This window comes from Scyliorhinus canicula, chromosome 9 (assembly GCF_902713615.1).
Source record: "Scyliorhinus canicula chromosome 9, sScyCan1.1, whole genome shotgun sequence".
NCBI lineage: Eukaryota > Metazoa > Chordata > Chondrichthyes > Carcharhiniformes > Scyliorhinidae > Scyliorhinus > Scyliorhinus canicula.
The window spans coordinates 150,954,670-150,968,942 of NC_052154.1; the positions used below are offsets into that span (position 1 = coordinate 150,954,670).

At 44.2% G+C, this 14,273-nt stretch overlaps 1 protein-coding gene across 3 annotated transcripts in view; it reads left to right on the plus strand.

Annotated features, from left to right (window-relative positions):
- Positions 1-12,844, plus strand: part of syt9b (synaptotagmin IXb) — a 155,525-nt gene extending 142,681 nt beyond the window's left edge. For all 3 annotated transcript variants that reach the window (XR_005461911.1, XM_038807899.1, XM_038807897.1), the window contains exon 7: positions 12,072-12,844. Coding sequence is in view for 2 of the 3 variants with exons in the window: in XM_038807899.1 (XP_038663827.1) it covers positions 12,072-12,140 (69 nt within the window). In the remaining variant the exon portion in view is untranslated. The remainder of the gene's footprint in view (positions 1-12,071) is intronic.
- The last annotated feature ends 1,429 nt before the right edge of the window (positions 12,845-14,273 follow it).

Consider the following 14,273-nt stretch of genomic DNA (forward strand, 5'->3'; position numbering starts at 1 on the left):
ATTTAAATAATGTATTGCCAATGAATCTGATTTGATTTGCGACTATCTGTTTGGCCGACCTATTTCTCCAGGAATGAGGCCATGTGTAACTTTAAAGGATTTGTGTTTCTTGTTTCTTTCTTTCTGATTTGATCGGAGGTACACATAAGTCTCTCAAAAGTGACTGTTAGTTAAAGATGAAACTAATGGAATTTAAGTGAAATTATCAACCTGATTAGGAAATTGGCTGAATGGCAGAAGACAGAGAATAGTAATAATAGGCAGGTACTCTAATTGCACTGTAAATTCTGGACAATTGGCATGGTGTGACAATTGGCGCTCTAATGGAAATGAAATGAAAATCGCTTATTGTCACGAGTAGGCTTCAAATGAAGTTACTGTGAAAAGCCCCTAGTCGCCACATTCCGGCGCCTGTTCGGGGGGGGGGCTGTTACGGGAATCGAGCCGTGCTGCTGGCTTGTTTGGTCTGCTTTCAAAGCTAGCGATTTAGCCCTGTGCTAAACAGCCCCTCTACTAGTTAGAGTCTCAATTATTCACAGTGTTTATTAACAGCTCAGACGAAAGCAGGGTATTCAAGCCAGATTGGGGGAATTAGCTCAAATGGTAGATCGCTCATTTAGCATGTGAGAGGTAGTGGGATCGATGCCCATGTTCTCCACTTTCATTTATGGGTGGTGCGGTAGCACAGTGGTTAGCATTGTTGCTTCACAGCGCCAGGGTCCCAGGATCGATTCCTGGCTTGGTTCACTGTCTGTGTGGAGTCTGCATGTTCTCCCCGTGTCTGCGTGGGTTTCTGTGCCTACCTGGGACCCATGTCTCGCTCATTGTCCCCCTCCCCCCGCATCCTCCTCATCGGACGGGGCCTGCCCTTCCTCCTCATCCTCCTCCAGCACATCACCCCACTGCTGGGCATATGTGGAGGACGCGGCAGGCCACTACAATGCGGGCGACCCTCCTAGCCTTGTATTGGAGCGCCCCTCAAGAACTGTCCAGGCACCTGAAGCATATCTTCACAACTCTAAAGTACCGCCCGACCAGACCCCTGTATAGGTATCGTTGTATCGGGTCTCTGTGTCGGTCAGTGGCCTCCGGATAGGCGTCATCAGCCACGACTGCAGCGGGTAAACCCTGTCACCCAGCAGCCAGCCCCGCAGCTGGACGGTTGCCCCTCAAACATGTTGGGATCACCAACTGTGTCAAGGTGAATGCGTCATGCACACTGCCCGTGTATCAACCGCAGATGGGCATGATACGCATCTTAGGTCGCAGACCAGCTGGATGATCATGGAGTGAAAGCTCTTTCCGTTGGTGTATAGTGGCATGTTATCTGTAGGTGGCCATAGGGCAACATGCATGCCATCAATCACCCCCTGGACCCGAGACATCCCGGCGATAACAGCGAACCCCGCTGCCCGGGCAACCTCGTGGGTTCGGTCCACATGGTACTGGATGTACTGCTTCGCGTATGCATGATGGCATGGATGCACGTGTGCGCCAATGTCTGCGAGATCCCAGACAGGTCCCCACTTGATGACTGGAACTACCTCGTTGTATAGAAGTTGAGGGTGACCATCACCTTGCCGTCCATACGACCGGTGGCACTGTGTAGAACCAGGGGTCAGGGTGGGTGGGCAGCAAGGTGGCCACTGTATTGGCAGTCGGTGCCTGGGTACCGCCTCAGCCCTGGGGGGGAGCGGGGAGCACTCCGGCTGCTCGGCTGGAGCTTCCCGATTTGGCGTCAAACCGGCGCCTATCGCGATTTTGGCGTTGGAAGCTACTCTTCACCCAATCGCATTTCCCGATTTTGCCGTCGGCAAACGGAGAATCCAGCCCAATGCTTCTTAAGCTTAAAATGGGAAGCTGTAGCTCTCACTGAAGATTTTTTTTAGGGCACTCACTTGGACTACTTTGTTTGAAAGGCCATCTTCTGCAGGTTAGATAAAATAATAGCATCTATTCATGCGGTGTCACCAAAGTTCTTTATTAGTATTACTCCACGGTATATGATGATGCCATTGTGCTTGGCTAATTTTCAAAAGTTAATCTTATCTCACCAAGGAATTCACAGTTTGATTGACAGTTTAGAGAGACTATTAAAGGATTGGCTGTTTTTGAAGTGGGGTCTAAATAGAGGTTTTATTGTTTTTAGTAAGAGATTAGCACCTTGAGGTTTAAAGGCTTCAAATGTATTTTATAAATTGAAGGTTCCCTTCACTACAATCTTGTATGAATGTATGATTGTATGAATGAGAGCTGCATTAGATTGATGAAAGCTTTTCTCTATCTCTACATTGCTCCTGAGGCCTTCCCATAGAGGATGCTACATCACTCGGGTATTCGGGACTACAATGGCTAATGTGAGACTGGAGAAACAGTACCACCGCATTATGATGTAGAGGGGAACATGGGAGAAGTAAAGCTTAGTAGTGAGTTTGATGGAAGTCAGTATGAAGATTGCACTGTTGAGGACTATCTGTATATATGTAAATGGTTATGTAAAATTAGAGAACAGCTATTGTTCAAACATATAAGCCTCTAGGCCACTTCAGGAAACAGCACATTCCTGTACAACATGGTGGTAGCAAGTGAATGACCCCCAAATCCCGAAGAAGGAAAATGTAAAGAAATTGCAGTCTGACCTGAGAAAAGTGCACTAAACCTGAAGACCTTGATTACATAGCTTCTGATCCCCTAAGAAACTCCATTACAGGCATGGAAACTGAAGGGCAGAAGGAAGATTCACTGTGCAGTGTAAAAGGACTCCACAGAGCATGTGGAAGTTCATTGCGAGACCCAATGGGAAGCAGAGTCAAAGAACCTGGGCAGATTGCAAAGGGTGAGCAAGCTTCAAAAACAGATTGAAAAAGCACTTAAATTCAGCGCCATAATCAAGCAACACCGGCAGACTGATTGTTTTACCAAGCGCAGCCTGAAGAATGCTACAGCCCAGAGCTGACACCATAAGGCAAGGCGAACGCACACAAACCAGAATAAAAATTTTGAAGTGAAGTGAGGGCAAAAATTCAGATACAGTTCTAAGTTCAGGAAAGCAACGAGCTCTCCAAAACAATTTGTTCAAAAGGTTTTCTGCAGAATCCGGCCAAGCATGAGAAAAAGAATTTTAAAAGATTATTCTAGCACCTTTAAATAAATGTTAAAGTTGTACTCTGTCGTGTTCAAAACAGTCATGGATGGTGAATCAACACTGTCAGGCAAGATAAGGCAGATGGAAGGGCCAGACCAGGTGCAAAACTGGGTGTTATGGAGAAGAGGAGTTTTAAAATATATGATAGTATCAGAGTTGAATAAGAAAACTGAGGCTGAACAAGTGAATGCACGTTTATATTCAGAACTTCTGATAGCCAAAAATATAATTGCCAGACCAGAAATCAATGATTCTTCTGATAACTTTGGAGTGTTAGGATCCTGGAAAGGAACACAGCAATTTGCAATTTGTAAAACTGTGAGGAAAGGATACTTCACCACAGAAGTGATAACTTTGCTAAGGTCCCACATGGAGACTTATAAAGAAGGCGAATGCGCATGGGATAGAGGGTAATTTGATAAGGTAGATGCAAAATTGGCTTAGGCATAGGAAACAAAGGTGATGACATTTGGCTGCTCTGGTGACTGGAAGCCAGCGTCCAGTGGTGTACCATAGGGATCAGTTCTGGGTCCCCTATTATCCGTCATTTATATAAACAACAAAGATGTGGATGATAGGATCAGTAAGTCTGCGGATGACACAAAGATTGGCCGGGTGGTTAACAGTGAAGTTGACTGTCATGGGTTACAGGAAAGTATACAGGAAGGTCAAATGGTTGGATAAGTGGCAGACGGAATTAACCCTGAAAAACTTGAGGTGATACACTTTGGAAGGGGAAATTTGATATGGAAGTATTAAATGAATGGCATGACACTGGGAAGTTTCGAGGAACAAAGAGACCTTGACGTGCTTATCCATAGGTCTCTGAAGACAAGAGGGCAGGTTAATAGGCCGATGAAAAGGGTATATGGGACTCTTGCCTTTATCAATCGAGGCATAGATTACAAAAGCAGAGAGGTCATGTTGGAGTTGTATAAAACTTTGGTGAGGCCACAACTGTGTGCACTTCTGGTCAGCACATTATAGGAAGGATAAGATTGCACTGGAGGATGTGCAGAGGAGATTCATCAGGATGTTTCCTGGGATGGAATATTTAAGTTATGAATAAGGTTGGATAAGCTTGGGCTGTTTTCATTGGAGCAGAGAAGACCGAGTGGCGATCTGATTAAGATGTACAAGATTATGATGGGTATTGACAGGGTGGATGTGGAGCAGCCGTTCCCCTTAGTTGAAGAATCAGTCATGAGAGGACACAAATTCAAGGTTAGGGACAGGAGGTTTAGTGGGGAAGGTGAGGAAAAACATTTTTACTCAGAGGGTGAGGATGGTTTGGAATGTACTGTCTGGGAAGGTGGTAGAGGAGGGTTGCCTCACATCCTTTAAAAAGGTACCTGGATGAGCACTTGGCACGTCATAACCTTCAAGGCTATGGGCCAAGTGCTGGAAAATGGGAAAGATAGGTCAGATATTTTTCTTGTGTCGGTGCAGACTTGATGGACCGAAGGGCCTCTTCTGCATTGTATTTTCTGTGATTCTGTGATTCACTAGCAAATAGTTATCTTTTATGTTAAAACAAGATTTAATTTAAGCTCAGAATTAATCACATTACCAACAAAGTAAGTGTTACAGTTAACAATTAAAACATTTCTTGAATAAAAGAAAGAAATTTAACTTACTCCATAAACCTTCAGCTATATGTATATTCCAATTAAGCTGACTAATATAGTTCAAAGGCCGCTTATAAATAAAGTTAACAATCAGGTTTACTTGCTTTTCTCTGTGTAAAGGCCTTGGAGAGAACTTTTCAGGAGCCAGCTGAAGATCTCTAGTCAGACTAAAATCCTATAGCAAACTGCAAACTACAGACAGACCTGCCTCCACCCCTTAATTACATCATAAAGCATTCTTCAGTCTCCTCCCACTAAGATGTCCCAGGAATAAGCACCATCCCTCATAAATTATCTACACCCCATGGACCCTCCAAAATCAAAAGTGTCCCATTAGGCATCTATCTGTAAACAAGTAAATGGTAAAATCAAAGATTATCTCACTTTTGCGACACTTTAATCACAGTTTTAGCAGACATACTGCGTGTATGAATCTTAAACCAGAGTTTTTAATACTATTACTACAACAAATATAAAATATAAAATGAAACAATTTCCTACATTAAGTCCTTTGACACCAACTTTAACCTTAGAAGCAATAAAATATTAGAGTGAGCCAAATTTAATGAGAGTCCAAAAGCCTGTGGAACCCATAAATGAGTTGTACAGATTGGTTGAAAGTTATGACTATGGAGACCTTAAGCAACTAAATAGTAGTGGGAGTGGCCAATGGTACTCTTTCTGATGTACTCCAATCTCAAGAAGATCTGATTTTGGACAAAGTCATCCAAATCATCAGACAATCCACCAACAAAACTGAAGCAAAACATAAGATGGGCATGATTCAAGAGCCATTCTGCTATTTGAAAATAATCAAAGTTCTATGTGTCATCTGAAATCAACCTTTAATTTCCTCAGCATGGATACCTGTATTGCCCTCAACCTGCTCAAAATGGCAGAAGATGTCAAAACAATCACCGTTGTCAACTACACTGAATTGGAGACTCCAGAAAAGTCCCTCAGTGCTGATGGTCTCAACTGGGACTTTAGTTCAGAATTGTCCTCAATTTTTGCAGAGGCAATTATTCCAACTTCTTTCCAGATGGCAGAAAATACTCCTCTTCAGCCAGGCCAGACAAACTTCCAGATGAGCGTCAACATACTTAAACAAGAGGATACAGAGAAGGAGCAGCAGGTTGAGCCTGAACTTCAGAGTCAAACAGTTGCTGTCACAGAACCAGGAAAAACTACAGCAACAAAACTGAAGCTTCAAGCTCGCACACTCAGCATGTAGCCGATCCTGGAGCAAGAGAAAAGCGACCACCAACTCACCAAGACACAGCTCAGGGAGGCACACGTGCACATGAAGAAACAGAGTGCAGTACTGGAAGCCAAACTGTGGGTTGAGCTCAAGGGTGAGAACATACAAATATAGGCGAGGCAAACCTTCAATGGCCAGGAAGAACATGGTGGACCCCACCAAAAAAGAAGACCTGAGTTCACTCCATGAATGAACAGAGTGAACATTCCTTCCGGAATAAGAGGGCTAAGCCCATGGTGTCTAACCAAGGAAGGAAGATTGGCAACAAAGAAATATTCAACACCAAGGACTGCAAGAAGCAAACCAGATGAGTACCATCTTTGATAACTTTAACTCCAGACCAACAAAGTCATCCCAAAGCAGTTGAAACTGCCACTCCTCCAAGCTTGAAAACAACCAGATTCTGAAGATTTGGAAACCCTGAATCTGTGAAATGCAAAGCCTGTCTGAAACTGTGAATTCAGAGACTTGGGGAGAGACGGGTTATCTTGTAAATATTATTGTAAATACATTTGGGTAAAGACTTGGTATAGTATTAGGGTGATGGGACTGTAAAGTTTATTATGGGACTGGGGAAACAGTTGTCCTTATTATGATGTCGAGAGTCATATGGGAGTAGTAGAATGTAGTATTGTGCCTGGTAGCACCTAGTCAGGACTGTATCTTGCATATAGTTACGTGTTATTAATAAAAAGCTATAGACAGCACGGTGGCGTAGTGGTTAGCACTGCTGCCTACAGCGCGGAGGAGCCGGGTTTGAATCCCAGCCCTGGGTCACCATCTGTGTGGAGTTTGCACATTCTCCCTGTGTCTGCGTGGGTTTCACACCCCACAACCCAAATATGTGCAGGGTAGGTGGATTAGCCATGCTAAATTTCCCCTTAATTGGAAAAAAAATTATTATCTACACTACATTTAAAAGAAAATTAATAAACAGTTATTGTCAAACCATGCAAGCCTTTACACTTCTCCATGAGACAATATACAACCTTCAACAGATAGTGGCTTTGGAAGGGCATAGAAGGTTGGAGGTGCCATGAGGGGTAGGTTTGAGACATTATTTGGCATTCTGTTGGTATGGTGGGTATGAGGAGCCAAGTGGGTATGGATGGGGGACTTGAGTTGGCATAAAGGTTATGAGGGTCCATGAGGGGTGGGTAGGTGGAGGGGGTGTGTGGGATGTGGGCTAGAGGGCCTAACATCTTCTAAAAATTCTGTGACAAAATCCCAGAGGACCAAAGCAGGCCTTCTAACCGACTAATGTCTTGGCATTCACCATCCCTGTGGCTACCTATGTACTGCCTCTGGGGATGGCAGGCCTCACCCCTTCCACACCCCACTACCATGGAGAAAATAGGGGTTCTTTATTCTGAGGGGGATCCAGCGAGTTGCATAGTCTCCCAACACGCGCTACCTACCTCGGTAGTGAAGCTCCAGGACACAGAGTGCAAAAGCAAGTAAGTTATATAGTACACATATGAAACACTAGTTGAACCTCAGCTAGGGCATTGTGTCCAAATCTGAGCATGACAATTCAGCAAGGGCACAGAAGAGATTTATGAGACTGGTTTCAAGGTGAGGGATTACAGTTACGTGGATAGATTGTAGAACCTGGGTTGCTCTCATAGCATAGAGAAGGCGAAGAGGAGATTTGATCCAGGTCTTTAAAATCATGAAGAATTTTGACCAAGTAAATAATGAGAAATGGTTATCGATGGCTGATCGGTTGTTGATAGGAGAGAAAAATTTAAGGTGATAGGCAAAAGAACGAGAGACATAATGAGGGAAAACCTCCTTAATGCAACAACTCATTAAGATTGGGAATGCACTGGATAATAAGTTGTGGATAGAGGTTCATAGCATCTTTCAAAAGAGAATTGGTCAGTATTTGATGGAAGGGAAAGGAGGAAAGGGAATGGGACTAACTAAAAGAACCAACACTCACACAATGAGCCAAATGGCCTCCTTCTGTACTGTTCTATTCTGTGAATCAATGTTAGAACTAAATGTCATTTACAGAAATAGGCCATTCAGCCCAATAAGTTTTTACATGCCACAGAGCCCTTCTCCCACCTTCTTCACCTCACCTTATGAAGATACCTTCCTATATTAGGGGGCCTCACGGTAGCATGGTGGTTAGCATCAATGCTTCACAGCTCCAGGGTCCCAGGTTCGATTCCCGGCTAGGTCACTGTCTGTGTGGAGTCTGCACGTCCTCCCCGTTTGTGCGTGGGTTTCCTCTGGGTGCTCCGGTTTCCTCCCACAGTCCAAAGATGTGCGGGTTAGGTGGATTGGCCATGCTAAATTGCCCGTAGTGTAAGGTTAATGGGGGAGATTGTTGGATTACGGGTATACGGGTTACGTGGGTTTAAGTAGGGTGATCATTGCTCGGCACAACATGAAGGGCCTGTTCTGTGCTGTACTGTTCTATGTTCTATATATCTGACCTTTATGTGGTTACTTAGCTTTTCCTACTAAGTTAAATCAGATTGGCTTGCAAATTCTCCTCCCCACTGAAATCAGGCCAGTGCAGAATGGACAGCTGATCCAATACCATCTGTTTTAAATTCCCAGCAAGCTGGAAGTACCACCCTACCCTTCTGACTTGCCAAGGAGAGAAGAAGATAGATATTTGAATCTGACCTGTGTTTTGATAAGGGACAACCTATTTGAGTTCCACTTCTCATTGGGAGTGTGGGAGCATGGAACCAAGCTTGTTTGTACCAACAAGAACAATACTTTCAATGAAAATTCCCCATTGGGGCTGTGGGTGGGTGGAGGGGAGGGCAGTATGGGATAGTGATGGTAGGAGGGTATGTCAGGCAGTATCTGGGGCAGAATCGTATCGGCAGGCTTTTCACAACAGGAGGAGAGGGAAGAGCAAAGGGGAAGGTCTTTGAGAGGATGAAGGTCAGGACAGGTTCATGACAGTGTAAGGCACGAGGAAACAGTAGTGGAACCAGCATAGATACTGCCTAATTACTGAGTATTCCCATCATTTTCTGCTTTCATTTTGATCTTATATAATTTGTTTAATGTCGAAAAGCCTTTCAAAGGATTTTTCTGTGACACAGAATTAGAAAGAATTATTGCTGTGCTAAAGAAGGGGGAGCTGGGGGTGGATAGCCACAATCTAGCTAAGAGAGGTGAGTTTTAAGGAGGATCTTAAAGGGGAGATGGAGTGAATAGGCTGAAGGGGTTAGGTAGAGTTTCCCAGTGCATTGGGACTTTGGGGGCTGAAGGCATAATGAAGGTACAAGAGAACAGAGTCAGAGGATGGAGAGTTTCAAGTGGTAGGGATGTAGACCAGAAGTGACTCCTGGAGGTCGAGAGAGATGAGTCCATGAAGGGAATTATACATTTGAGGCATTAGAAGAATGATAGGTAAAGTCAGTCAATGAGGACAATGACTTATTGAGTGAAAAAGGGCCCAAAACCCTTGCTAACTATTTAAACTAAAGTTTGAATCTCATACTTGTGGTGAATGTGTAACTGGTAATTCACACTGTACCTTACTGTTGTCCCTGTGGGCCCCATCTGTGAGCCACTGTGCGGCTCTGCCCACAGGGGGAGATGAGGAGCATGTACAGGGTTCTGCCCCAGGCTCCGCCCCCCTTTAGGGAGTATAAGTGCTGCGGTCCTGCGAGATCGCCCTCAGTATCGTGCAGTCACAGGCAGGCTCAGTTGTAAGGCGATTAAAGCGACAGTTTACTCCAAATAGTGTCTCTGAGTGAATTGATGGTCGCATCAATATTAATGTTCCTATTTTGGATGTTCTCAAGGGTGTTATAATCCTTCACATGTGGGGCTCAAATCTAGACACACAATTCCAGATGAAACTGTTTTCCTGCCTTGCTTAAGAAGAAGTAACTGCAATTATGCAACATGTATCATGGCCTTTGGCTGTGCAGTACTTTGTGACATCCAATGAATTACTTCTGAATTAAAGTCACTTTTGTAATATACAAAACTGGAGTAATCAATTTGCACACAACAAACCCTCAGAAGCAGCAGTGTTAAAATGACTGGGCAATCTGCTAGTTAACAGGGAAGTTGGGCTGGGAAACATGTTGGCTTTGTTAACAGATAAACATTGGCGCAGGACACCAGGAAGACCTCCATTGCACGACTTGGATCTTTTCTGGGATTTTTAGCATCTAACTGAGAGAACAGATGCAGCACCTCTGGCAGTGCAGCGCTCCCTCCATGCAGGAGAATTAGGTAAAAGGGAATCAAAGGGAGACTGGACACAGCCTGTTGGCAGCTCATTATTGTATTTAACATACTATCGACTGAGGGACACAAAGGGACATTACATGTTGCATTTGTCATCAGTAATTATGGCTTTTTAAAAATTATTCTTTCATGGGCTGTTGGTATTGTTGGCACTGTTTCCGAGCCCAACTTCCCTTGAGCCTGGTGGCTTGCCAGGTAGTTCAGGCAACAGTCGCATGTAGGCCAGACCAGCAGATTTCCTTCCCTAAGATCATTCGTGAACTAGATTTTTTTTTGCAATAATCAATTATAGTTTTATGGTCACCATTACTGAGACTAATTTTCTGCTCCAGATTTTATTAATTGTGTTGAAATTCTCCAGCTGCCATGGTAGGATTTGAACCCATCTCCCCCACAGCATTAATTAATCAAGGCCTCTGGATTACTAGTCTAATGACATTATCTCCACCTCCTCCCCTTCCGTTTCCCCTTCATCCCCCCACCCCTTCTCATTGCCCCCTCAGAAGAGTTGTTCTTCCCCTCAGTCTGCTGTCCCTTAACCTCAATTCTCCACTTTTCACCTCCAGTGCCTGTTCCTTATCCCATACCCAGGCCTTACCACGACTGCCCTCAGTGTCTTGCCCCTTCCAACCTGATCCCCAGTGCTGTGCCACACTTTCCTCCAGCGGCCAGCTGCTGCAAGTAATATCCGGCTAATAATCTTAATCAAAGTTTGTTTGTTTAGTTTTTGTTTGAATAGAATTCCACTGCTTGGGTCTTAATTGGCACAGACTATTAGTTTATATTGGCAAATAGAGTTAAGACGTTTCAGTTCACTGCTGGCCCCTCACTTCACAGCTGCCTATCTGGATGGTTTTTGTTTTGTGATACACAGCCAGCAATACACAGAATATGCAGCTAATGAGGACATGTCTGCTCACGCTGCCTTGGTCTTGTTCATGGCACAATATCTTCTCTGGAGACAGGTTAAATTGCTGTGTCCTGCTTTCAGAGCTCAGATTTTAAATTACATAGAAATTGTAATATGGAAAGAACAGGATCATCCAGTCTGTGCCAGTGTTTATCCATCATGCAGACAGTACCCTAATTATCTTCCCTTCAACCGGCATATCACTTTTAGGTGTGGGTTTTGCACCCACCTCTGAGTGCAAACGTTGTAAGTTTAAGAACCACAGACCTCAGCACATAATCAAAGCTGACACTCCCAATGCAGACCTGAGGGAGCACTGCCCTGTCTTTTGCAATGAGACTTAATGAGTTCCCAGAAGGGAAAATCAGTCCAACTTGGGAAGTGACTGGTACTGGTTTAAACTGGTCTGGTATGCCTTAAAATGGAATTTCAGATTGGACTAGTCCCAGACTTTTCCACATTTTAATGTTCTTACCTTCTGCCTTTTATAATTATGAAAGAGAGTGGAAGCAGATTCAGTCGTAACATTTGAAAGCAAATTGGATAAATAACTTAATTTTCTGGGATACGCCCAGTGGGACAAATTGTAAATCTCTCTCAAAAAAGCAGACACAGGCACAATAGGCTGAATGGCCCCATTCTGTAGTTTCAAATTCTATGAGGCATCTACCTCTGCTCAATGTGTTATAGAAATGCAAGTTGTTGCAACATTTATATCAATTACCAATGTCAACAGAATCATTCAGATTGGAGATGGAAACAAAATGAGGGGAGGGGTAAGGTGCTGACATTTTCTATTTGCAGCACCTGGATGCATGCCCTCTTTTACCAATTCATTGAGAACCTTGACGGTGTTTTGTTTTTTTTTGCTTGTGTGTGTTTGTAATGCAGTGGCTGAGACAAGCTTGTGTTGGAAGCCAAGGATCCTACCACTCTCTAAAAACACCGCCGTCTCCTTAAAGCAAAGGGGAACTGCCACACCTCCAGTCCAACTTGCCAAGGTACCTGACGGGATTCCAACCACAACCATTCCTGAAGAGCCGTAATCAGGAAAGACTTGAAAATTGGGAGTTCTGTGACGATTGCCTAATTAGAAATTGTTTTTATTTCTCTCTCTTTCTCGCTCTTTTAATTTTCCATGCATGGAGACATTGTATTCAGTTGCATGCTGGTTGGTCATTCATTTTATTAGATACAAATATATATATAAAATATATACCTTGTTTTGTGTGACCATCACATCACTCCCTGAGTGACGTGTGACCCTGTGATTTTGACAAGTTCTAGGTTCACCATTGACCAGAATGAGTTGCGACATCAGTGTTTTTTTAATAGTCCTAATATGTGACTATTATTTGGTCCATCTCTTAATTATAATCTCATCAAACACATCTTCTCTGAAATGAAGCCAAAACTATTTTAATACAGGATATGCATGTTTTATTTATAGTAACAAGAGCAGCAATTTCTACTCCTGAGACAATGTGGCATCACTTGCATTCATCAGGTTTTGGTGGTATTCATTTTTAGGGGGCCTGGGGGATTCCTTTTTCTTAATATAAACACAAATGGCAATTTAAATGTACTGTGATTTATTCTTTATAAACATATGGTATGTAAAAAAAATTCTCAGTTCCTAATAAAAGAAACAGTTTTGACATGAACTTAATTAGCTTCTCGTCTCTGTGGCTGTTTGTAGTAAGTTCCTCAGTTTTATTCGTTGACTTGCCGTAGTATTTACGACACAGAAACAGACCATTCAGCCCAACTGATCCTCTCTGGTGTTTATGTTCCACGTGAGCATCCACCCACCTCACTTGATCTCATCATAGCCTATCTATAATGTTCAAAAAATAGAAAACGCTAGAATCTCTGAGCAGTTTGATGGCACCTGGGAGAAGCAGACTTAACATTTCAGTGCTGTGGCCTTTCATCAAAAAATATATCCTCTATTCCTTTCTCTCTCATTATGTCTAGCTTTTAACTTAAGTGCATCTCGACTATTCACCTCAGCTATTCTTTGTGGCAGCAAATTCCACATACGGCTCCCTGGATAATGGCGTTTCGCAGGAATTCCCTATAGGATGCGTAAGTGGCCATATTATGTTTATGACACCTATTGCTGGGCTTGCTGCAAGCAGAAACATTGGGCTGGAGACATGGGGCATCAGAACTCCGACATCGCGCTGGCACCGCACCTGCGGGAGATGTTCACAGACTCGCTAGCTAGGGGCACACTGCCACCCACGTTAGCACAGGTCTCAATCTCGCTGATACCTAAGAAAGACAAAGACCCAACGGAATGTGGGTCATACAGACCCATATCTCTGCTGAACACAGACGCCAAAATACTGGCCAAAATCCTAGCCAAAAGGCTAGAAGACTGTGTACCTGAGATGGTCACAGAGGACCAGACGGGCTTCGTCAAAGGTAGACAGCTCACCTCGAACATCAGGCGCCTGCTGAACGTGATAATGACCCCCTCCGGGGAGAGAACACAAGAGGTGATCGTCTCCCTGGACGCAGAAAAGGCCTTCGACAGAGTCGAATGGAAATACCTCATAGAGGTACTGGAGCGGTTCGGGCTTGGAACAGGGTTCACCGCTTGGGTAAAGCTCCTATACAACGCCCCCATGGCGAGTGTACGGACCAACAATACCAACTCCCAATACTTCCAGCTGCACAGGGGCACCAGACAAGGATGCCCACTGTCCCCGCTGCTGTTCTCACTAGCAATCGAACCGCTAGCAATCGCGCTCAGGGCAGCAAAAAATTGGAGGGGGATCCGAAGGGGAGGCAGAGAGCACAGAGTCTCACTTTATGCAGATGATCTCCTCCTCTACATCTCGGACCCACAAAGCAGCATGGACGGAATCATCGCGCTCCTGAAAGAGTTTGGAGCCTTCTCGGGCTACAAACTCAACATGAGCAAAAGCGAGATCTTCCCAGTACACCAGCAAGGGGGGGGGGGGGGGGGGGGCAGCACTAAAGGGGCTACCGTTCAAACAAGCCCGACATAAATTCCGCTACCTGGGGATCCAAATAGCCCATGACTGGAAAGGGATCCACAAATGGAACCTCACCAGCCTGGCG